Here is a 26,285-nt window from a genome sequence, read left to right as displayed (position 1 = left end):
ACCAATATTGTATGTCACTAAGTATGATCATATTTATTTTACAGATATAAGAAAGGTGACATTTTATGGAAAGATGTTTATAATTTGATTGTTACTAAGAATTTCAGTCATTTGAAGCCCTTTTGGCAGCACTCTTGTTGAACAGGAAGGAAATCAAATATAATTTTTCATATTTTTATATTTTCATAATACTTCTACTGCGCTTGTGGCGTCAAAGGTGAGAACATGTCAACAATCTATAAAAAAAAAAATAGAAGAGCGTTCCAGACTTTTCTAGAACTATGCAACATTACCAGTTTTGGTTATTACTTTTGGATATGTCTATTTATGCATAAATCTACATTTTGCCCTATCATTCAAGAGGTATTAAACTGAGTGTAATTAGCTCTTGCTGTGTGGGCAAGTGAGGATTAATGTAATTTGAATTCTAATGAGATGTAAATTTATATAATAGCCTTTTATCATATCAGTTCTCGATCAATCTGTTGGCTGAAACTGAGATGCAAATGTAATTCATTTGGAAATGTGTAAATGAACCTTGCGCTTCCCAGTACAATTAACTTCACCTTAACAAGCCTCTACCTCATATATTGAAACCAATAGACGGATTTGATTCACTTATAACTTAATGCTGATGTGTCATTATTTCTTCTAATTTTAGAGTGTGTGTGTGTGTGTGTGTGTGTGTGTGTGTGTGTGTGTGTGTGTGTGTGTGTGTGTGTGTGTGTGTGTGTGTGTGTGTGTGTGTGTGTGTGTGTGTGTGTGTGTGTGTGTGTGTGTGTGTGTGTGTGTGTGTGTGGACGTGTTTAATTATACTTGTGAGGACTAGAAGTCCCCGCAAGAATAGTAAACAAAAAACAATTTGACCAACTTGGGGAATTTTGTTAGCCCCCACAAGGTCAAATGCTATTTCTAGGGGTTTAGAGTTAAGGTTATAAAATTAGTGTTAGGGTTAGTGTTAGGGTTAGAATTAGGTTCACAGTCAAGCCGCTAGTGCTTTAGATAAGATATCGACTTCATTGTGTGTGTGTGTGTGTGTGTGTGTGTGTGTGTGTGTGTGTGTGTGTGTGTGTGTGTGTGTGTGTGTGTGTGTACATGTATGTGCGTTTGTGTGTGTTTCTTACGTGCGTGTATGCATCTGCCGGTGTGGTGTGTGCGTGCATGCCTGTGTGTTTGTCTGTTTGTTTGTGTGTGCATGCCTTTGTATGTATGTGCGCATGTGTGTGTGGGGTGCATCATGCCCCTTCACGGCAAGCAGAACTGTAATTAAAAATGTTGCCCTCACGCCAATATCTAGTTTCTGCTCACTCAGAGGAGAATCGCATTGTTATAAAATTACTCAAGATAATGTGTCTGTGTATTCCCAGCACAGGCATTCTAACACCCAAGCCTAATCCTTCCAATAAAGTTTGAGGACAAGGGCTTTGCTGTAATTCACCACCCAGATTCATAAACACACACTGGAGGCTAGACTTTAGAGTGTGAGAGAGAGAACCAACACGACAACTAAAACATTTGTACTAGTACAGCACAATACTGTAGGTGACCAAAAAAATTGCCTTGGTGGTAAAGATATATTGAGACTGGTCTAAAACCAATGGTTGAGCCTTGTATTTATCAATTTCAATTGCACTGTAATGAGAGAACACACCGTACCTTAGTTTTGTCATACAGGGCATGGTTGTCAAGAAGCATCTGCCTCTCCTTTTGGGCAAATGTCCTCAGATCTCTCCCAAACTGCTGTGGAAGAAGAGAATTGATAATCATATCTCTTGTTATTTATTTATCCTCCTTTCCTGCCACCCTCTTGCCACCGTACAACCCTTGTTGTATTCTCCAACAGTAACCCTGCAGCAGAAAAAAATGCATAGACCAGCATTGGTTGGTGACCAGCCCATGTTGTGTTTTCGCTGGTGACCAGATTTCAATGTTAATTCGCAGGTGACCAGACTTCGTTTCCTTTTCCCTGGTGACCAGCCTTCGTTGTGTATTATCTGGTGACCAGCCTTCATTGTATTTACGCTGGTGACCAGCCTTTATTTTGTTATCGCCGTTGACCAGCCTTCACTGTATTTTTACTGGTAACCAGCCTTCGCTTGTCACCAGCAAAAACAGCATCAAGTCATATTATGCTGCCTTGCAAAGGGATGTCTAATTGCTACTGGAATCCAGCCTGAGTGGGGATATCCAACCATTTGTATATTACAGTGAAAGAAGACTAAAGATTAACCGGAAAACACCAGTCTCAATGTCAACAGTGAAGAGGCGACTCTGGGATGCTGGCCTTCTAGACTTATAGGCGGAATTGCAAAGAAAAAGCCATATCTAAGACTGGCCAATAACAATAGAATATTAAGATGGGCAAAAGAACACAGGCACTGGACAGAGGAACTCTGTCTAGAAGGCCAGCATCCCGGAGTCGCCTCACTGTTGACGTTGAGACTGGTGTTTTGCGGGTACTTTTCAATTAAGCTGCCAGTTGAGGACTTGTGAGGCATTTGTTTCTCAAACTAGACACTCTAATGTACTTGTCCTCCTGCTCAGTTGTGCACCGGGGCCTCCCACTCCTCTTTCTATTCTGGTAATGGACAGTATGCGCTGTTCTGTGAAGGGAGTAGTACACAGCGTTGTCTGAGATCTTCAATTTCTTGGTAATTTCTCGCATGGAATAACCTTCATTTCTCAGAACAAGAATAGACTGACGAGTTTCAGAAGAAAGTTATTTGTTTCTGGCCATTTCGAGCCTGTAATCGAACCCACAAATGCTGATGCTCCAGATACTCAACTAGTCTAAAGAAGGACAGTTTTATTGCTTCTTTGTTCAGGACAACAGTTTTCAGCTGTGCTAACATAATTGCAAAAGTGTTTTCTAATTATCAATTAGCCTTTTAAAATGATAAACTTGGATTAGCTAACACAACGTGCCATTGGAACACATGAGTGATGGTTGCTGATAATGGGCTTCTATACGCCTATGTAGATATTCCATAAGAAATCTGCCGTTTCCAGCTACAATAGTCATTTACAACATTAGCAATGTCTACACTGTGTTTCTGATCAATTTGATGTTATTTTAATGGACAAAAAATATAATTTTCTTTCAAAAACAAACACATTTCTAAGTGACCCCAAACTTTTGAAAGGTAGTTTACTTTCTAAACTAATCCAATCTGTTAGTTGGAATTATTGCACCCATTACTGAAATTGTTGTTCCAGTTTAGATGGTTTAGGTAGTCTCCTTTATTCATTTCTCTAACCCTGGCAGTCATTCTTTATACAGATTGTAGGAATCCACTCTGGCTGGATTCTAACAAGGAATTAAACATCACTTTGCAAGCATGATGTTACTTGATGCTGGTTTTGTATTAGTTTATGGTGGTCATCAGTGTCCAAAACACAGCGAAAGTTGATCATCAGTGAAAACACATAAAATAAAATACAATTGTTTAGCAGATGTGAAAGGTCAGTCACCAGCGAAAACACAATGAAGTAAGCATAACCAGCTAGACCATGCTGGTCAGACCAGCTTGGCCAACTAGACTGGTCATGCTGGTCAGCTAGAAGAACCAGCTAGGCCATGCTGGTCAGACCAGTGTCCAAAACACAGCGAAGGCCAGCATAGACCAGTATGGACCAGCATAGACCAGCTTGAAATTTATGCTCGTCTATGCTGTTTTTTATCAGCAGGGAATACATCTGCCATATCATATGTGTTCCGATAGTAACTTTCTTGTTAGTGTTTAGCTATTCATTTCTCATCATCAAATGTTTTATTTTTGGTTATTGACTGCTCTGTCAAGCATTATCATCATGTGAATTGGATCATTTGTTTTTTTGCAAATTAAATGTTTCCTAATTCAAACTCAGCTGTCTTTAACAATTTTAGTCAATGTATCTTTGTGTGTTTTGGCATCCACATTTATTTCACAATAATTTGATCCAAGCCTACCCTGGAGCCGGTCCAGCCTAGGAGGGCAAAGGCGTAGCGGTCAACAGGAGGAGCCACCAGGTCCACCCGTACGGCCCTCCAGCCCCTGCTGTCCCCTGGGTCCCTCTGCAGCCCTCTCTCCCCCTCCACCTGGCCCTGTTCCAGCCTCAGGATCAGGAAGCACTTCTGGAAGCAGTCCATGTCCTCAAACCTGCAACTAGGCAGCTTGCTCACATCAAAGGTGGAGCCCTGGTAGTCGCAGTACAGCAGAATGCCCTTGTGAGGAGAGAATATTAATCAGCGTGGACATTGTCACTGTCACCACTAATAAAAATAGATATTGACATTATAAATATAATGTAGATATTGACTTTGTCATGGGATTGGTTTATGCTGCTACCGTACTTCAGTGCCTGATGTATGTTATTATGAAAATGTAGTTGCGTATTTGCACATGCTGTCATCTAGAGCCTGCAATGGGTTTGAAGGATTTCTATACACACTCGCAGTAGAAGCATATAAAAACAGTGTGTCTGCCACTTAGTGTAATATACCAACTGTGAGATTGCAACTAAATTACAACCTTCAAGACGCATAACAAAGTGGGGCCATTCGGACCCAATGGCACACAATTCCACTCCATGGAAAATCACTCCCAAGTAAGACATTACTTTTTAGCAGAGAGAGCGAGAGAGACAGAAAGAAAGAGAGAGAAAGAAAGGAGATGGTTGGGGAGAGATATAGGGAGAGAATCAGTGAGGATACGGCTAGATAAGACAAAGGGAAAGAGGGAGAGGAGTAGATGACTTGTGGTGTGGATAGTGGAGAGTAGGCAGTAGCAGGAAGAAGAAGAGGATTGATTTCCTCTGGGCTTTGGCCCGGCTGATTATGCAGCTCCCCCAGTCCAGGAGCGCTAAGGTGATTAACATTACAAATTGTCAATTTAATTCCAGCACCCACAGTAATTGTTGGGATACTGTGTTCCTCTAACTGACCATTAATCTGCCAGACTCTCTTCAAAGAGCAATAATTGCAGGAGGAAGTGCAGCTGTAACTGCTCCCCCTGTCAAACCAAGACACTGAGGTCAATCAAGAGACATTAAACCCTACTGAGCCAGTACTGCCTGGTCTTGTTTGACCGTGTTTCTCCGCTTCATTAGAAGAGACAGCGTTTCCCAGAGGGCATCGGGAGAGGAGGTGATGATTGAGTCATTAACTGATGACATCAGAGAGACTGAGTGAGTGACATGTGTGGACTGCACTCAGAGATGTTGTCCTCGTCCCTCTTCCCCTGCCCCTCATCCCTTACACCTCAGCTCCTCTAATTAGCTTCAGGCGCCGATCAGCTTCTCCTCAGAACTGAGAGAGAAACCCCTGATGTCACCCCTGTTGAACCACAGAAACCCTCTCTATCTGCAATTACTGTACAGGTAACCTTTCACTTCCCACAAGGATATGAACTGATTAGAAAGTCTCCAACTCCCTCACATACTGGATACATCATCCTTCATTCTACATACATTCTCATTAACTACATTTCAAAATACTGTAGATTATAAAGCCAAATAAACTGAAATTACTTAAATACTTAATTAAAACAATCTTCCGTCCAAAATGTATAGCCTTAAGCGTGAATCATAGTCCTGAGACGCTGAGAGATGATAGTCCGATGTCCCGTTGTGACATAGCTAAGCGTCTCTGAGACCACAATCTGCAGCCCGAATATGCACCTCTCCACAGAAAACCTCACTAACCTTTACAGGTGCACAATCGAGAGCATCTTGGCGGGCTGTATCACTGCCTGGTACGGTAACTGCACCGCTCACAACCGCAGGGCTCTCGAGAGGGTGGTGCGGTCTGCACAACGCATCACCGGGGGCAATCTACCTGCCTTCAAGGACACTTACAACACCGGATGTCACAGGAAGGCAAAAAATAATAACCACCCGAGCCACTGCCTGTTCACCCCGCTTCCATCCAGAAGGCGAGGTCAGTACAGGTACATCAAAGCTGGGACAGAGAGATTGAAAAGCAGCTTATATTTCAAGACCAACAGATTGTTAAACAGCCATCACTAGCACAAAGAGACGCATGGCCTCTACCTTCCATGCAGCATCAGCTGTGAGGCCTGCCAGGCGATGATTGACACCAGTTCCACAATATCCCTTGTTCGGCCTGGTGTTCTTCCAGACACAGTGGGTCCTTCCCCTCTGGGTTGGACCCCTACCTTGGTTTATCTTCACACTGTGACAGGGGATCTCGCGGAAATGAAGCGCTGGCGGTCCTTATCAGTGAGAGTCAGCAATGTATTGTTGGAGCACAAGTTCTGGTTGGGCGATATCCAAGATGACTGCATCCTAGGGTTGGATTCACTCAGTCAAGTACCTAGATAGTGGAATGTGGAACCTCCAGATGAAAGACTCCATGATGGGACTTTGGAGCAGTGGAAGAAGACACCGGTAGCCGCAGCTGACTCGTCAGGAATTGGTGACAGCCAGCCCCACAAAGATCCTTCCCCCAGATGAGAAGGAGCAACTAAAGACCCCCAAAGAGGTGAGTTCCCAGAGTAAACTGCCTATTTCTCAGGACCATATGCTAGAATATGCATATAATTGACAGCTTAGGATAGAAAACACTCTAAAGTTTCCAAAACTGTGAAAATATTGTCTGTGAGTATAACATAACTGATATTGCAGGCGAAATCCTGAGAAAAATCAAATCGGGAACTGACCCTTATTTTGAAACCCCTGTCTTTCTATGCATCCCTATTGCACATTGAAAGGGATATCAACCAGATTCCTTTTTCTACGTCTTCCCTAAGGTGTCTACAGCCTTTAGACGTAGTTCCACGCCTTTCTGTTGAAGAATGAGCGTAAACGAACACATTGCGTAAGTGGCCAGCTGATGGCTCTCAGAGTGATTCTTGCGTAAAAGAGAGAGGTAGCCATTTTTCCTCCCGGTCCTAGTGAAAAAGTCAACTGTCCCGGTTGATATATTATCTAATAGATATTTGAAAAACACCTTGAGGATTGATTATAAAAAACGTTTGCCATGTTTGTCGATATTATGGATATAATTTGGATTTTTTTTTCGCCGATGTCGAGACCGCTATTTCCGGTGGATTTCTGAACATAATGTGACAAACAAACTGAGTTATTTTGGGTATAAAAATAATCTTTATGGAACAAAAGGAACATTTGCTGTCTAACTGGGAGTCTCGTCAGTGAAAACATCCGAAGATCATCAAAGGTAAACGGTTAATTTGATTGCTTTTCTGATTTTCGTGACCAAGCTTCCTGCTGCTAGCTGGACATAATGCTATGTTAGGCTATCGATAAACTTACACAAACGCTTGTCTTGCTTTCGCTGTAAAGCATCATTTCAAAATCTGAGACGACAGGGTGATTAACAAAAGGCTAAGCTGTGTTTCGCTATATTTCACTTGTGATTTCATGAATATGAATATTTTCTAGTAAGATTATTTGATCTTTATGCTAACTATGCTAATTAGTGTAGTTGCTGACAATTCTCCCGGATCCGGGATGGGTAGTTCCAAGATTAAGCTGTGCAGGAACAAGTGTAGAGGTGTTCGGAAGGGCTGGAGCCTGAGCAGCGGGATGTGTTTGGAAGCACTGTTTGCAGAGTTTGTGGATGTCGTTGCAGTATGAGATGAAGACTGCCAGAGAACCAGTCTGGTCCAGCACTCCATCGCTTGCCACTGGCAAAGAGAGAGAGAGCAGAAGATCCGGAAGATGGCAGAGACAGGGTTCATCAAGCCATCCAACAGCCCTTGGGAGGCCCACCGTAGTCCTTGTCAAGAAGAAGGACTGCTCATAGTGCTTCTGTACAGACTACAGGCAGCTGAACTATGTGACCAGGAAGATTTCCTATCTCACCAGCCATGTGAAGAGGATGACTGCAAGCACTGCACACATTGGTGGCAATTCAGACGGGAGACAGGAGCTCAGCACCCTTGGAGAGCTGGAATAACCAGGACCTGAAGAGGGAGTAGGAAGGTGACCGGGTGTTGGCGACTATCCGGGGTTGGAAACCGGTCAGTGGCCTGCCTTGAACAGTGTGCCCTGAAGCCAAGGCCTACTACTCCCAGTGTGACAACCTTGCCATTCACAATGGGGTGATGTTTAAAAAATGGAGGGAACCAACATACAACTTGGTGGTGTGGTAGCGGCTGGTGCCTTGTTCCATGTGAGCCCATGCCTTCAGGGCTGTCCGTGGGTCGGTGGGGGCAGAACACTTCTGGTACACAAAGACCCTCCAACAACTCTGAAGGAAACTCTACTGGCTGGCTGCCGCCAAGGCACATAACAGTATGTGCGTGCGTGCCTGTGACGCCTGCACTGCCTATAAAGGACCAACCAGACGCTCCCATGCCCCGTTGCAGTAATATCAGGTGGGGGCCCCTGTGGACATCCTGGGTCCTTTCCCCATGACAGAGGCAGGCAATCGATACCTACTTGTGGCCATGGACTATTTTACCAAGTGGCCAGAGAACTACGCACTCCAATGGACTTGTCCTTGTTCCTGGAGCCTCAGGCTTGGAGTACCTCCACTATCTTCATCAGCACCTGGACACAGCCCATGACTTTGCACGGCATCGCTTGACAGAAGCAGGGGTAAAGCAGAAGTGGGCATACAACACCTGCTGCCGAGGTCACCCTTTACAGCCTGGCCAAAAAGTGTGGCACCGGCACAAGCGTGGTCTGATCCTAAAACGAATTAGTCACTGGGAAGGCCCATGCAGGGTTCTGGAATGACTTGACATGGTGTACTGCATCCAGCTTCAGACTAGTGGATGAGTTGTGGTCCTCCATCAAGATCGGCTGGCACCTTACCAACCTCATACACCTCGTAAAGTGGAAAGAGAGGACAGGGAGGTAGTTACTCCTCCTCACAGCCCTGGATCATTGGACAGCACAGCGGTTTCCTCACCTGAGGGGCAAGGTCAGAATGGGACTCCGTCGCTGTCACGAGGGAGCCACTGTCGCAGGCTCCCATCTCAAGGTCAGGATTGCACCCCTCGACGACAACCACGACTCCGCCTCTGAAGACCCCTATCCAGGTTTCAGGATTTTGTGTTGGCTTTCGGGGTTGTCGGGGACAACTGGCCCATTAGCTGATCTGGAGGTGAGACTTGTTGGAGGCGTGGCCTTGGGTGAACTCTGTTTGGACAACTGTGAGTTAAAGTGTCATGTCAGTTCATGTATTACGTTGTACTATTTTAATAAAGGTTAAGCTTGTACACTGCCAGTTTTATAGTCTTAATGAGACTGATATAAGTGCATATGATACCAAAGAGTCTACTGGAGTTCCATTGTTAAGATAGTCATCATTTTGTCACACTTTGAAAGCCAATACCCTAGAACACTGCTGTGCATATGTGTACACATTTTGGACTATGATAAACCCTTTAGGCAATCTCCTATCACAAGTCGTTGATGAAGAAAATGTACATATTTTAATTTAGGTCGCTTATTTAAATACTGCTGAATATTTCTGTGCATTTATTTTCTACCCTTGAATCACTAAGGATGCTGTCATGACGTTGGCCTGGGGGAAGGTTTATGACAGTCATAAATACCTCTTCCCCCCTTTTTCCTCTCTCTACCCTACTGATGTGAAATTTGAAAACCCATTGGTTAACATAGAGATTCTGGAAACATCAGAAGGTGGGGGGAAATGAACCATATTCTGGTAATCCGACCAATTGAACATATGTGGTGGTACTTAATGAATATGATGTCAGTTCGGCTGTCATCTGAGACATTCTCCTCAATGATAGGATGACATAAACTCTACAGTGGAAAGTCTACACATCAGAGTTATCGGATTCACATGGAATTGTTGTTCAATTTAAATATAAAATTATTGGTGGAGAGATTAAATGTAATTTTAGCTTCCAAATGAGAGATTTGGGTTTTCATAAGGTTAGGGCTCTGCTCAATCAGTGGCCCGCCCCTTTGAAGAGACATGGGTTATAAAACTTTTCAGACACACCCTTCTCGCTCCACTATATAAAGCCTTGACGAAAATGTAACCTCCTGTTCCAAGTACGTGAGGTCTGCAGCCTCTGCGTTAAAAGGACTAACATGTCAACTACAGAACTAAGACAACCTCAGCGTGAGCTTTGGTTGCGAATGGTATGAACTTTGAACTCTTATTCACTACAGAAGTGATACCTCCTAGCCGTTGAGTTAGCAACAGCAGTTGCAAACGTGGTCTAGGAAAGAACAGATAGAGTATCCCATCTACCACACAACAACGTTACTACAACGTATCCAATTGACCACCAGAGACATTCTTCAAAGGATAAAGGACTCTGTTTGGCAACATGGCCTTCCATCTACCACCAACCTACCGAAGCGCAGCTCAGAGTAAATATTTATTGCATTTTCCTTTTCCAAATGGGTGGTAATTTAGAATGCATAAGATACTGTATTTACAATAGCACAGCTTCTCCCTTTGTCCCTCAGTCTTCCCACTCTTTCACTAAAACCCAGCCCCTTTCTTTTGTGTAACCAGCTTTCATATCTGTTCCGCCCACAAGGGACGTTTTCCTTTATGACGTCATTTGTAATCAAGGTATAATTCATTCTGTGTCTATGTAATTCTGCGTGATTAGTTAGGTATTTAGTAAATAGATAATTAAACCCAATTTTGTATTGCTGATTCAACTTGTTAGCCAGGGTTTGTGAAGATAACCAAGAATTTACAACTTTCAGATGAGACTGAATTAAGGTGTCGATTAATATTGACTGCTATTGTTGTAAAATATTACTAGGTCCTTTAAGAGTTTATTCGGAAGATAACTGCTCTATAAATATTATTTTGTGGTGCCCCGACTCTCTAGTTAATTACATTTACATGATAAGCTCAATCAGGTAATATTAATTACGGAGAAAGGATTTTATAGAATAACATGTCATATCACTTCATCATTCATAGCCAAAGATACGACAATGCCTTGAGCGAAATAATTAATGAGTTATCGACAGTTTTACAGACCATAAGTGTCTAAACATGAGTGCCCTTCCTTTGATGAAGCCTATGGCCGCACGTACACAAACCCACCATAAAAAAAACGACGCCTTACAGTTTCTGTCTAGGATGGCTGTTTAGCGCAACGCCACACTGTAATCTTCTTCTATGCAGCAGGTAATGTCAGAGAGCATTCCATCGTAAGCTTATTTCACCAGAACTATTTACAGAGGGAATTACTGAGGCGGACATGTTGCAGGGAGTTAATCTTTGAAGTTAAGCTTTGCCTTTAAGACAAAAAACACAAATGCAAGTGATGGAATTCTGTGGCTTGCCAAATTGATAAAATTCTTATTTCATTATTTATTTTGTTTCGTTCTTTTCAAGTGTGTGACAAACAGCTGACAGGCAGGCTGCCACCATGGCCACCTGCCCCAGAGGACAAGCAGGCTGCCTCCATGGCCACCTGCCCCAGAGGACAAGCATGCTGCCACCATGGCCACCTGCCCCAGAGGACAAGCAGGCTGCCTCCATGGCCACCTGCCCCAGAGGACAAGCAGGCTGCCTCCATGGCCACCTGCCACAGAGGACAAGCAGGCTGCCTCCATGGCCACCTGCCCCAGAGGACAAGCAGGCTGCCTCCATGGCCACCTGCCCCAGAGGACAAGCAGGCTGCCTCCATGGCCACCTGCCCCAGAGGACAAAGGGAGCGGCAGTCAAAGTGGTGGCAGAGACACGGGCCGCTGTGATCTAATGTCAATTTTCCCGGAATCAGAGCACAAACCATCCCTTCATGTCCCAGATTAGTGTGTGTTAGCAGGCTATGTTTGAACTGTGTTTTCCTTTGATTCAAAGCTTTGCCGGAACAGTCCGGTCTGATTACTGAAATTAAAGTGGAGCATTTTGAAACTTCTGTCTGTGTGTTTGTGTGTACTGTGTAGACATGTTTAACTCTACTTGTGGGGACCAGAAGTCCAATAATACAAATTTGACCAACTGGGGACATTTTGTTAGTCCTACAAGGTCAAATGCTATTTCTAAGGGGTTTAAGGTTAAGGTTAGGGTTTTAGGGTTAGAATTAGATTCAGGGTTAGGTGCTAGGGTTAGGTTTAGGGTTAAGGTTAGATTTTTGGGTTTAGGTTAAGTTTAGGGGTTAGGGAAAATAGGATTGTGTCCCCACAATGTCAGTTATTAAAGACTGTGTTTGTGTGTGTGTGTGTGTGTGTGTGTGTGTGTGTGTTCATCCAATGTCAGTGAAAGAACAACAATCAGCTGTAGTTTTCTTTTAGACAACGCAACCACCAAAGCAAATGGAGACAATTGTGATAACTGCAGGCAATAGAGATATGGAGTGTCTTGCTGTTTTTATTACGCCATGTTTTGCAGTCAAACTGGGCAAAAGTGAAACCGAAACGTACATTTAGGAAAAAATTCTGACTGGTTAGGGTAAAGGTTCGGGATAGGGTTAAAACAGAAAAATAAAATAACAAAACAAATCCCTAGCACTGGGATTGAACCTGCAATGCTCGAAGCCGTAGCGTTTGGTTTAAGGCCATTCTCAACCCCATCCCCAATGCCCTAGCTCGTCCCGAGCCTACTAGATGGTAATAGGTAATCGCATTGCCCTTAGTGGCGCCGACAGATAGGGCAGCCATGCTTCTAGCTCCAAAGCAACTTTGCAGTATTTTGTTTTTTATGCTATTTCTTACATTGGTAGCCCAGCATTCTTTGGGTGTTATTACATACAACCGGAAATAACATTTGAATATCACAGTGGCGGTAATTCAACAGCATTTCGACCAGGAATACGACTTTCCCAAATTGGATCCTTTGTTTGGCGATTGAACTGGTTCCAGAGGCTGATCCAAAATACCGCCAGCGGAGAAGAGGTATTCGGAGGCGACTCCTAGTCCGACTCTGTAGGCGCACACACCACCCACCACTTCCTAGTATATTACTCACTAATGTTCAGTCTCTGGATAAGTTGACGAGTTCAAGGCTAGGATCTCCTTCCAGAGAGACATCAGGGATTGTAACATACTCTGTTTCACGGAAACATGGCTCTCTCGGGATATACTGTCTGAGTCCATACAGCAAACTGGGTTCTCAGTTCATCGCACAGACAGGAATAAAAATCTGTTTCATGATTAACTACTCTCGGTGTGATTGTGATAAGATACAGAATCTCAAGTCCTTTTGTTCACCCGACTTAGAATACCTCACAATCAAATGCAGACCGCATTACCTCCAAAGAAAATTATCTTCTGTTGTAGTCACAGCTGTGTATGTTCCCCGTCAAGCCTTTACCACGACGTCCCTCAAAGAACTACACTAGACCCTATGCAAACGGGAAACCACACATCCTGAGCCTGCATTTACTGTAGCCGGGGAACTTAACAAAGATAATCGGTGGAAAACGCTACCAAAGTTCTACCAACACATTGACTGTAGCACGCACTCTGAAAAAACATTGGACCACTGCTACTCAACTTTTCAAAATGCCTACAAGGCCCTCCACCGCCCTCCCTTTGACAAATCTGATCACGACTCCATTTTGCTTCTCCCTTCCTATAGGCAGAAACTCAAACTGGAAGTACCTGTGTTAAGTCCTATTCAACGCTGGTCTGACCAATCATAATCCATGCTTCAAGGTTGTTTTGATCACACGGACTGGGACATGTTTTGTGTAGTCACTGAATATAATATAGACGAATACACGAATACGGTGACTGACTTTATCAGGAATTGTACAGAAGATGTTGTACCTACTATGACTATTAAAACATACCCAAACCAGAAACCGTGGATAGATGGCAGCATTCGCACAAAACTGAAAGCATGAACGACCACATTTAACCATGGCAAGGTGACTGGGAACGTGGCCGAATACAAACGGGGTAGTTATCCCTAAAACAGGCAAAACGTCAGTACAGAGACAAAGTGGAGTCGCAATTCAAAGGCTCAGACACAAGACATATGTGGCAGGGTCTACAGACAATCATGGACTACGAAGGGAAAACCAGCCACATCGCGGACACCAACATCACACTAAACACCCTTTTCACCCGCTTTAAGGATAACACAGTGCCACCGACGCAGCCAGCTACCAAGGACTGTGGGCTCTCATTCTCTGTGGCCGACGTGAGTAACACATTTAAGCGTGTGAACCCTCGCAAGGCTGTTGGCCCAGACGGCATCCCTAGCCGTGTCCTCAGAAATGGCTGAAATGTTTACATACATATTCAATCTCTTCCTCTCCCAGTTTGCTGTCCCCACATGCTTCAAGATGACCACCATTGTTCCTGTACCCAAGAAAACAAAGGTAACTGAACTAAATGACTATCGCCCCATAGCACATATTTCTGTCATCATTTTTCCATCTACGTAACATTGCAAAAATCAGAAACGTTCTGTCCAAAAATTATGCTGAAAACTTAATCCATGCTTTTGTCACTTCTAGCTTAGACTACTACAATGCACTACTTTCCGGGTACCCGGATAAAACACTAAATACACTTCAGTTCTTGCTAAACAAGGCTGCTAGCATCTTGACTAGAACCCAAAAAATGTGATCACATTACTTCAGTGCTAGCCTCTCTACACTGGCTTCCTGTTAAATGGATAAAGCACTAAATAAACTTCAGTTAGTGCTAAATACGGATGCTAAACCCAAAAGATTTGATCATATTACTCCAGTGCTAGCCTCCCTACACTGGCTTCCTGTTAAGGCAAGTGCTGATTTCAAGGTTTTACTGCTAACCTACAAAGCATTACATGGGCTTGCTCTTACCTATCTTTCCGATTAGGTCCTGCCGTACATACCTACACGTACGCTACGGTCACAAGACGCAGACCTCCTAACTGTCCCTAGAATTTCTAAGCAAACAGCTGGAGGCATGGCTTTCTCCTATAGAGCTCCATTTTAATGGAATGGTCTGCCTACCCATGTGAGAGACGCAGACTCGGTCTCAACCTTTAAGTCTTTATTGAAGACTCATCTCTTCAGTAGGTCCTGTGATTGAGTGTAGTCTGGCCCAGGAGTGTGAAGGTGAACGGAAAGGCAATGGAGCAACGAACCACCCTTGCTGTGTCTGCCTGGCCGGTTCCCCTCTCTCCACTGGGATTCTCTGCCTCTAACCCTATTACAGGGGCTGAGTCACTGGCTTACTGGTGCTGTTCCATGCCGTCCCTAGGAGGGGAGCGTCACTTGAGTGGGTTGAGTCACTGATGTGATCTTCCTGTCTGGGTTGGCGCCCCCCCCCCTTGGGTTGTGCCATGGCGGAGATCTTTGTGGTCTATACTCGGCCTTGTCTTAGGATGGTAAGCTGGTGGTTGAAGATATCCCTCTAGTAGCGTGGAGGCTGTGCTTTGGCAAAGTCGGTGGGTTATATCCTTCCTTTTTGGCCCTGTCCAGGGGTATCGTCCTACGGGGCCACAGTGTCTCCCGACCCCTCCTGTCTCAGCTTCCAGTATTTATGCTGCAGTAGTGTATGTGTCAGGGTGCTAGAGTCAGTCTGTTATATCTGGTGTATTTATCCTGTCTTATCCGGTGTCCTGTGTGAATTTAAGAATGCTCTCGAATTCTTTCTTTCTTTCTCTCAGAGGACCTGAGCCCTAGGACCATGCCTCAGGACTACCTGGCCTGATGACTCCTTGCTGTCCCCAGTCCACCTGGCCGTGCTGCTGCTCCAGTTTCAACTGTTCTGCCTGCGGCTATGGAACCCTGACCTGTTCACCGGATGTGCTACCTGTCCCAGACCTGCTGTTTTCAACTCTCTAGAGACAGCAGGAGCGGTAGAGATACTCTGAATGATCGGCTATGAAAAGCCAACTGACATTTACCCCTGAGGTGCTGACCAGTTGCATCCTCAACAACCACTGTTATTATTATTATTTGACCCTGCTGGTCATCTATGAACATTTAAACATCTTGGCCATGTTCTGTTATAATCTCCACCCGGCACAGTCAGAAGAGAACTGGCCACTCCTCATAGCCTGGTTCCGCTCTAGGTTTCTTCCTAGGTTCTGGCCTTTCTAGGGAGTTTTTCCTAGCCACCGTGCTTCTGCACCTGCACCTGCATTGCTTGCAGTTTGGGGTTTTAGGCTGGGTTTCTGTACAGCACTTTGAGATATCAGCTGATGTAAAAAGGGCTTTATAAATACATTTGATTTAATTTGATTCAGGAAACAGCAGAGGGAGCACCCCCCTATCCACATTGACGAGACTGCAGTGGAGCAGGTGGAAAGCTTCAAGTTCCTCAGTGAACACATCACTGACAAACCGAAATGGTCCACCCACACTGAAGAAGGCGCAACAGCGCCTCTTCAACCTCAGCAGGCTGAAGAAATTTGGCTTGGCACCTAAAGCTCAAACAAACTTTTACAGATGCACAATTGAGAGCATCCTGTCGGGCTGTATCACCGCCTGGTATGGCAACTGCACCACCCATAATCGCAGGGCTCTCCAGAGGGTGGTTAAATAGCCATCACTTGCACCTTAGAGGCTGCTGCCCTATATACATATACTTGATATCCGTGGCCACTTAATGAAACACTCTTCACTTTAATAATGTTTACATATTTTGCATTACTCATCTCATATGCATATGCATATAAATGACTATATTCTATTCTACTGTATTTTAGTCTAAGCTGCTTCGACATTGCTCGTCCAAATATTTAGATATTCTTAATTCCATTTTGTTACTTTAGATTTGTGTATATTGTGTGTATTGTTGTGAAATTGTTATATATTACTTGTTAGATATTAATGTTGGAGCTAGAAACACAAGCATTTCACTACACCCACAATAACGTCTGCTAAACATGTGCATGTGAGCAATTCATTTGATTGGATCGTTGGAACTTGTCATGGAAATAAAATGCCATAACTTTATGTGCATAATCCACTGGAGGTTGGGGTGCTTTTAGTGTGTTTTGAGTGTGACTTGATTAAACCAAATAATTGTGTCTTTTAAATAATCCCAGTATTACTGTCTCTCAAAAATGCCTCTACGCACATGTCTTAACTGCACAGTCTACAGTTTATGGGACTCAAATCTCATAACATATCTAATGCATGTGCCCTCTAGCTACTGTTGTTGCTTTGGAAGTACTATGGCCAACATATCCATAATCATATAATATCATTACATCAGTACTTGATCTACATAGCGCACTGCAATGGAAATGTATCTACCACTACCACCCGGACAGTTAGAGCAGATGATTGGTGAATGGTGGATGAGGCATCGCCCTCTCACGTTCTCCGTTGCTATTACCAGGGCAAATAGCTGCATCTCATCCGTCTACCATCGAAATGTCTGGCTGACCTTTGCTTGTGCCCCCAAGTTATGCTTTCATATCCATCAGAAGAAATGATGAAGCCCATTTTCACAAGGACATTTCCAGATAGATAGATTTTTACCTCCCCCCAGGGTTAAAGGGGAAAAAAACAGCCATGATATTCAGCATAGGCAAAGAGTTGACGACATGTGCCCCCCCCCCAGGTGACCAGATCGAAGATGACAAAGTTACACGACTTAGAGTCAACCTCTGCTACCTCCACTTTATCATGGTCTCCCGTGCTCCCTTTCCAATGGACATATTCCTCCCCCATGCCAGGGACACTATCTAGGGAAGTTCCTTCCTTCCCACCCTCCCCTCCTCTCACCAAAGGGTGGGAGGAACCAGCAATAACCAGTGTGTGTGTGTGTGTGTGTGTGTGTGTGTGTGTGTGTGTGTGTGTGTGTGTGTGTGTTAGCATAGGAGGTTTTATCAAAAGAATGGCCCATTAAAGCAAGTTTAGGCTGGGGGTAGAGGGTGGGGGTGGAAGGAAAGGGGAACGATTGTTAAAGCCAGGCAGAAATGACAAAAACAGGCCTGCAGCTACAGTAGACACCACAACCCTGCTCTTCATCAAACACTGTTCTCTTTTCAGCCCCTCCAACATGAAATCCATCAACTGTCTCAGAGGAGAGGAGCATGGTGGTACCAAAGAACATGTCCCCCCCGCACCCCATCTCTTTCTCCCTCGTTCTCTCTCTGACTCTCTCCCTCAAAGCCAGGTTAACTGTATAAACCACATTTAAATAATCATTTTCTGGGCCGAGGCCCTCGATATTGGTGTGACCATCTTATTATTGCCTCCTTATGTGCCAACTCATATGCACTTGGCTCTGTAATCATCCTCTCCTACAATCACTTTATCCCTCTCCACACTGTAGGGCACTAACCCAATTCTCCTCAGCCCTCTCCTCTTTTTCTCTGTTCATATTACTCTCTCAACTCTACAAACATTTCTTTGTTTTTTCTCTACTGCATTTTGAGAACATTCTTTCTCAATTTTTTTCTCTGTTTTGTTTCAACGCATTTCTTTCTGAGGGGTGGAAATATAGTGGTGTCGGGAGGGTTAGTGTAATGTCTGCTTCCAACTCACAGCCTCAAACACGTAGATCCCCTGAACACAGCTCACTTTCCAGCCCACTTTCCAGCTCACACACTCAAACACCTACATCCCCTGAACGCAGCTCACTGTCCAGATCCCAATCACCTGAATTCTAATTACCTGTTCACAAACCTGTATGTCATTATCACACACTATTTAGTTCAGTTCTTTGCACCCCATCCCTGTGAGGTATTGTTTGTTTTGCGACACATGTCTTTCGGAGCGCTGGGTTTCCTGTAGTTTACTCCTCCCGTGTATGATAGCTTTTGCCTGCCTCACTAATGACGCCTTTTGCATATTCCCTGCCTGTATTTTAGCCTGTATTTCGGATTTCCTGTTATCTACCTATTGCCCGATCTAGCCTTTCCCTGCCTGTACTGTTGTCCCTTTTGACCCCCTGTGTATGACTTGCTGCCTGCCCCTGGACCCAGCTACCTGCCTCCTCCTGTGGTCCTTTGCAATAAACACCTGCTGCGCCCTGCGCTTGAAACCAGCTCTCTGTCTCCCCTCATGTTCATTACAGTTAGGCACATCGTACTCAGTCTTTGAGGTAGTGTATGTGCACTAGGACAGATGTGGGAGGAGTCACAATCATAGTCATTGAGCTTTGTCTACTGTACATGCAATAATACATTCATTTACCTGGTCCTTCAGTCTGTCAATCACATGAAGCAGTAGCCCCTCTTCTTTCCCCATCTCAGGCATAGTCAAGAGGAAGTCCACATCATGCCCATACTCTTTCCCCCTGGGGACAGAAAGTGACTTAAGACCATTGTCACCAGTCAAAGCAAGCAATAAATAATTAAATGAGAATATCGTTAGTCACACTGGATAACTGTTACACAGTAAGATGGCCTGTGGCCTGGCCATTGGGGGAAAGGAGTATATTACTGGGTTTGACTTTTTCTGTTATTCAAACAAGCAATTTGTCCTGCGTCATTAAGTTCAAAAGCTCATTTTTTGTTGTCTCAGCTGTCAGCAGAGCCTTCCCTTTTATAAGAATCATAACTTTCTACTTGGATTACTGTAATAAAGAACACTTGTACTGAGCATGGCTGCTCACACAATATGTAGTCTCTCAACGTCAGCAGAAATGTGAGCAGTGAACAGATAGACAGATGAGTGGAGGGAAAGTGTACTGATTCCTAATTGGACAACCTCAAAAACCTGTTTCTAGACCTAAAGGCCCGAAGACCTTATATTACCAACCTATCAAATAAGAGACCTGGAGGTCTCTATTTTTCTGCTATGAATCTAATTGGAACCAGCTGCCCTGAGAGGATGATCAAAAAAGTGTATTAAATCATGGAAACCCACCAGCTCTCCTAGTCTCTGGCTCAGAGGACATCAACAGTGAGTTGCACAAAGAGTACACTGATACAAAGAACCTAAGCACTGCCTGTGACTGTTGGGAGTTGGCCCTCAAAGGCCTATAGGGAAGTTATGCCTGATTGTCACCCTGCAGGTACAGTGCCTTGCGAAAGTATTCGGCCCCCTTGAACTTTGCGACCTTTTGCCACATTTCAGGCTTCAAACATAAAGATATAAAACTGTATTTTTTTTGTGAAGAATCAACAACAAGTGGGACACAGTCATGAAGTGGAACGACATTTATTGGATATTTCAAACTTTTTTAACAAATCAAAAACTGAAAAATTGGGCGTGCAAAATTATTCAGCCCCCTTTACTTTCAGTGCAGCAAACTCTCTCCAGAAGTTCAGTGAGGATCTCTGAATGATCCAATGTTGACCTAAATGACTAATGATGATAAATACAATCTTCCTGTGTGTAATCAAGTCTCCTTATAAATGCACCTGCACGGTGATAGTCTCAGAGGTCCGTTAAAAGCGCAGAGAGCATCATGAAGAACAAGGAACACACCAGGCAGGTCCGAGATACTGTTGTGAAGAAGTTTAAAGCCGGATTTGGATACAAAAAGATTTCCCAAGCTTTAAACATCCCAAGGAGCACTGTGCAAGCAATAATATTGAAATGGAAGGAGTATCAGACCACTGCAAATCTACCAAGACCTGGCCGTCCCTCTAAACTTTCAGCTCATACAAGGAGAAGACTGATCAGAGATGCAGCCAAGAGGCCCATGATCACTCTGGATGAACTGCAGAGATCTGCAGCTGAGGTGGGAGACTCTGTCCATAGGACAACAATCAGTCGTATATTGCACAAATCTGGCCTTTATGGAAGAGTGGCAAGAAGAAAGCCATTTCTTAAAGATATCCATAAAAAGTGTCGGTTAAAGTTTGCCACAAGCCACCTGGGAGACACACCAAACATGTGGAAGAAGGTGCTCTGGTCAGATGAAGCCAAAATTTAACTTTTTGGCAACAATGCAAAATGTTATGTTTGGCGTAAAAGCAACACAGCTGAACACACCATCCCCACTGTCAAACATGGTGGTGGCAGCATCATGGTTTGGGCCTGCTTTTCTTCAGCAGGGACAGGGAAGATGGTTAAAATTGATGGGAAGATGGATGGAGCAAAATACAGGACCATTCTGGAAGAAAACCTGATGGAGTCTGCAAAAGACCTGAGACTGGGACGGAGATTTGTCTTCCAACAAGACAATGATCCAAAACATAAATCAAAATCTACAATGGAATGATTCAAAAATAAACATATCCAGGTGTTAGAATGGCCAAGTCAAAGTCCAGACCTGAATCCAATCGAGAATCTGTGGAAAGAACTGAAAACTGCTGTTCACAAATGCTCTCCATCCAACCTCACTGAGCTCGAGCTGTTTTGCAAGGAGGAATGAGGAAAAATTTCAGTCTCTCGATGTGCAAAACTGATAGAGACATACCCCAAGCGACTTACAGCTGTAATCGCAGCAAAAGGTGGCGCTACAAAGTATTAACTTAAGGGGGCTGAATAATTTTGCACGCCCAATTTTTCAGTTTTTGATTTGTTACAAAAGTTTGAAATATCCAATAAATGTCGTTCCACTTCATGATTGTGTCCCACTTGTTGTTGATTCTTCACAAAAAAATACAGTTTTATATCTTTATGTTTGAAGCCTGAAATGTGGCAAAAGGTCGCAAAGTTCAAGGGGGCCGAATACTTTCGCAAGGCACTGTAGTTTATAGAGGAGCAGCATGCCCCCTCAGAACCTGGGCCTGGGTGGCTCTAGGTAACCCTGCTGGTGTCATCCCAGGGCACTGAGGCAAACCACATGTTTCTTTCAGTTCCTGATCTCCCCTCTTTGATTGACAGGCACCCACAGTCATACAGTCATAAGCCCAAATCTTACGGTTAACACGGTCAAAACAGCAACAAATCGGGGCCGGTGTCTTGAAGCGCCGTTTGATCTCGTCCACATCGCCGCCATCGGAATGGTGGGAGTAACAGAGCAGCAGGGCGTCAAAGAAAGAAAAAGGAGAGGACAAACAGACTGTCTGAGGGGGAGAAGTCTGCAGCAAAAGGTCATTGTGTCTAATTCAGTGGGCAAGGAATGAGACAACAGCTGCTTAGAGCTCAACAAGGCATGCTAATGCCTCTCCAGCTCAGTTGTAGCACAGCAGGGAGGTCTACCTCGCAGACATAGACAGTACCTGGCTCACATGTTTAGTCTGACTGAAGATAAGGTCATAGCTTCATTGTGATAGATTCGGGGCATTTTACGCTTTGAAAGTGCTATGGCCAGTCTGATGCACAATTACACAATCACGGACAATCTGTTGCTCAGGTTGATTGAAAAGCACTTCCATCTAACCATTAAGCAACATTTTGATTTAGAACTAAGACATCATGTGCCAAATTGTAAAGTTGGAGTAATTTGAAGTGAATTACTAAGGACTGAGGCCGATCATTCTGAGTTCCACATTCTGATTCAATGAGAGACAGAAGCTGTGAGGTGAGAGAGCTAGTAAAGATTTGTAACCTTTTTGGATACACACACATCTAATGAATGGACACTACTTTCATGCAAATATGCCACAACACACTTCTGCCTAATACCAAGGCAGTGTGGTTAAGTAAATCTCTGAGCTAGCCTCTGCTGTGCTAGCAGAATGCACTTGATTGCACCACGTAAGTGTGTGTCATGAATAGCAAAACTGGAGGCCGGGGGAATATCATCAGCATAAATTCAGTTTGCCTCCAATCAAATCTCAAACACCAAGAATTTATCGAAGTGTGTTGCTCCAGAAGCCAATTTCAGTCTGGTCTTATAGTCTTAACCTAGTAAACGCAGGGACTAGGAGACTAGTTAGGATCGAGGCAAAGATGAATGGAGCAAAGTACAGCGAGTGAATACCTGCTCCAGAGTGCTCAGGACCTCAAACTGGGGCATAGGTTCACCTTCCAACAGGACAATGACCCTAAGCACACAGACAAGACAATGCAGGAGTGGTTTTGGGACAAGTCTCTGAATGTCCTTGAGTGGCCCAGCCAAAGCCCGGACTTGAACTCGATCGAACATCTCTGGAGAGACCTGAAAATAATAGCTATGTTCCCCATCCTACCTGACAGCGCTTGGAGAGGATCTGCAGAGAAGAATGGGAGAAACTCCCCAAATACAGGTGTGCCAAGCTTGTAGAGTCATACCATGTGATGATTTTAGCATGTAAATCCTTGTGGGTCAAAGACAAAAAAGTGGAATGTATGCCAGCAAAGCCACTACACAACACAACACTAAACAATACATGAATTGCACTATAACGGTGACAAACGGTGCCCACAAACTGTTAGGGCCTACATAAAGCTGTCCCAACAGCAGTCCCAACATCTTACCACTGCTACACATGGCTATCAGGAGGAGCCTTGTCTGGCAGCGAAACAGTTAATTCAGCCTCATTTTACTGCCTTTATAAAAACATAGCTGATATGGCTGACTTGCTTAAACAAATGTGGTTTCTAATGACAATTGAGATGTACTGTCACGACTTCTGCCGAAGTCGGATCCTCTCCTTGTTCGGGCGGCGTTTGGCGGTCGAAGTCACTGGCCTTCTAGCCATCACCGCTCCATTTTTCATTGTTCCATTTGTTTTGTCTTGTTCCCCGCACACCTGGTTTACATTCCCTAATCAACTGCATATATATATATTCCTCTGTCCCCCCCCATGTCTTTGTGTGGGATTGTTTTGTTATGTGTTTTGTATTGACGCACCAGGCTGGTTTTCCCCCCGGGTACTTTGTTTCAACCTGGCGTATGTTTAATTGTTAAACATTTTTGCTTATTTGTGACTTTGTCGCACTTTGTACTTTTGCCTTTGGCTGGAGGTTTGTTGGACACTTTTGCGTCCGTCTGTTGTTTGCTTCTGCCGAATAAAGTGTGCGCCTTATGACAACTCTCTGCTCTCCTGCACCTGACTTCAACACCAGTAGCGCATACGCTGACATGTACAAACTATGGCATTAGGAGACGACAAGCAAATAAGAGGCAATCCGTAATTTCGATTAACCCTCCTGCTGTGTTCCGTTCGAATTGGACCGATTCACAAGTTTTCTCTCTGAAAAATGTAGTTTATTTAATATGATTGTCATAAGGTTCCGGGCATCTGAACACACAAAATACATTTGGATGATTTTCATTAAATTTGGGGTGTTTTATTTCGCTTTTGTACACCTGTGGTGTTCCCGGTCTGACCGGTCATTAGAAATGAATGGGTGAGACTACAATTAATGTGTAGCATTTAGTTCAGGCACATACCCATTCATCAGATGGACATGCTTCCTCTCCCAGACTCCCACATGCATGTGTGTTTGAGCACACACACACACACCTCACTCCCCTTCTTAGCTTCCATGGCAACCCCCAAAAGAATCTTTCCCCCAAGTGAACCAAACCTGTTGGCATTCTCACAAACAATCGCAACATTGTTTCAATAACATATAGAACTTTTCTTGCAGCTCTGGTATATAAAGCTTTTTTGAGGCATTGCTCACAATTCATTCTGTGTTAGCACAATGACCTAACAATATACTGTACACTGACACTGGTGAGGAGGAGAGAGTCCTTGTTAAACTTTGACACAAAGTTGTCTGAGGGGCCAAAATGTATCTCTCTCTACAGTATCCAGAGAACTGACTATTGAATGTGTAATGGAATAATATTATAGTATCCATGTCTGGTATCTATCTGAAAGTTGTATGAGTAGAACTCTGATGCCATCTATACTGAGTATACCAAATATTAGGAACACCTTCCTCAGAGGGGTTGGGTTATATGCAGAAGACACATTTCAGTTGAATGCATTCAGTTGTACAACTGACTAGGTATCCCCTTTCTCTTTCCCTTTCCCTTCCCTAATATTGAGTTGACTCCCCCTTTTGTCCTCAGAACATCCTCAATTCGTTGGGGTATGAACTCTATTAGGTGTCGAAAGTGTTCCACAGGGATGCTGGCCCATGTTAACTCCAATGCTTCCCACAGTTGTGCTAAGTTGGCTGGAAGTCCTTTGGGAAGTGGACCATTCTTGATACACACGGGAAACTGAGTTTTGAAAACACAACAGTGTTAGCAGTTTTTGACACAACGCGATGCGCCTGGAACCTACTACCCTTTCAAAGGCACTTAAATATTGTGTCTTGCCCATTCACCCTATGGATGGCACACATACACAATCCATGTCTCAATTGTCTCTAAGCTTGAAAATCCTTCTTTAACCCATCTCCTCCTCTTCATCTACACTGATTGAAGTGGATTTAACAAGTGACATCAATAAGGGGTGTCCTTAATGTTTTGTATACTCAGTGTATATGGATGTATGAGCTCTGTGGTAACTTATTAAAATTACTATTAATAATTAATAGATTACTAATAATTAATAAATGACTCTATGCAAAGGTATTTTTTTGTCATCTCATGAATTATGTCTTATTTACATTGGTCTCATTCCTAACGCAAGAAAAAAAAGCGACAATAGTACTGTTTGTCCATCTTGAGGCGCCATAGCCAGAATTGGAGTAACTACAATGTTGTTGATCCATCCTCAGTTTTATTCTATCACAGCCATTAAACTGCAACTGTTTTAAAGTCATTTTGGCCTCATGGTGAATTCCCTGAGCAGATTATTTCCTCTCTGGCAACTGAGTTAGGAAGAACACTTGTATCTTTGTATTGACTGGGTGTATTGATACACCAGTGTAATTAATAACTTCACCATGCTCAAAGTGGTATTCAATGTCTGCTTTATTTTTACCCATCTACCAATAGGTTCCCTTCTTTGCAATGGTATTGGAAAATTTCACTGCTCGACTGAGGGACCTTACAGATAATTAATTGTATGTGTGAGGTACAGAGATGAGGTAGTCATTAAAAAAATCATGTTACACACTATTATTGCACACAGAGTGAGTCCATGCAACTTATTATGTGACTTGTTAAGCACATTTTTACTCCTGAAGTTATTTAGTCTTGCCATAACAAAGGGGTTGAATACTTAGTGACTCAAGACATTTCATTTTTTCATTTTTTAGGGAATTTGTAAAAAAAAATCTAATCTAAAAATATAATTCCACTTTGACATTGTGGGCTAACGGTAGCTAATCCCAATCCGTATACATTTGCGCAACCGCAGCATTCAAATGAGGCTACAATGAAAACTAATGGGACTGTAGCGACTGTGTTGGCATCAATATCCGGGGTGTGAACTAAGTTTCGATTCAACGTTGATTGACATGGTAATGGCCAATATTATTGGAGAAAAGTTGAAAAGAATGACGCTGTACGTTAAAGTGTGGCGTGTCCCGTAACGTACAGCACGCATTATTCAACGAATTCTGTGCCATACAGCCTGTTTGCAGCAGGTGTAACGCTTCTCTCGCAGATTAAACACAATAAATTATCAATGGTGAGTGTAAATTACTTGTGAGTTCATCAATAGTTAATTTAATCAATTGTTAATTTTTCGGCTTATCACTGCGAGTCATCATGACTCTCAAAAACCGTGACAGCCA

General features: G+C 43.6%; 1 protein-coding gene across 2 annotated transcripts in view; it reads right to left on the bottom strand.

The window, feature by feature from the left end:
- Window positions 1-26,285, bottom strand: part of tdt (terminal deoxynucleotidyl transferase) — a 143,733-nt gene that overhangs the window by 57,465 nt on the left and 59,983 nt on the right. The window contains exons 8-10 of one of the 2 annotated variants that reach the window (XM_021580065.2): window positions 19,014-19,116; window positions 3,950-4,204; window positions 1,657-1,740 (exon numbers count right to left, since the gene is read on the bottom strand). In XM_021580065.2, the coding sequence (XP_021435740.1) occupies window positions 1,657-1,740; window positions 3,950-4,204; window positions 19,014-19,116 (442 nt within the window). 2 annotated transcript variants of the gene reach the window in all.

This window comes from Oncorhynchus mykiss, chromosome 23, assembly GCF_013265735.2.
Source record: "Oncorhynchus mykiss isolate Arlee chromosome 23, USDA_OmykA_1.1, whole genome shotgun sequence".
NCBI lineage: Eukaryota > Metazoa > Chordata > Actinopteri > Salmoniformes > Salmonidae > Oncorhynchus > Oncorhynchus mykiss.
This window is presented reverse-complemented; position numbering and strand designations above follow the sequence as displayed.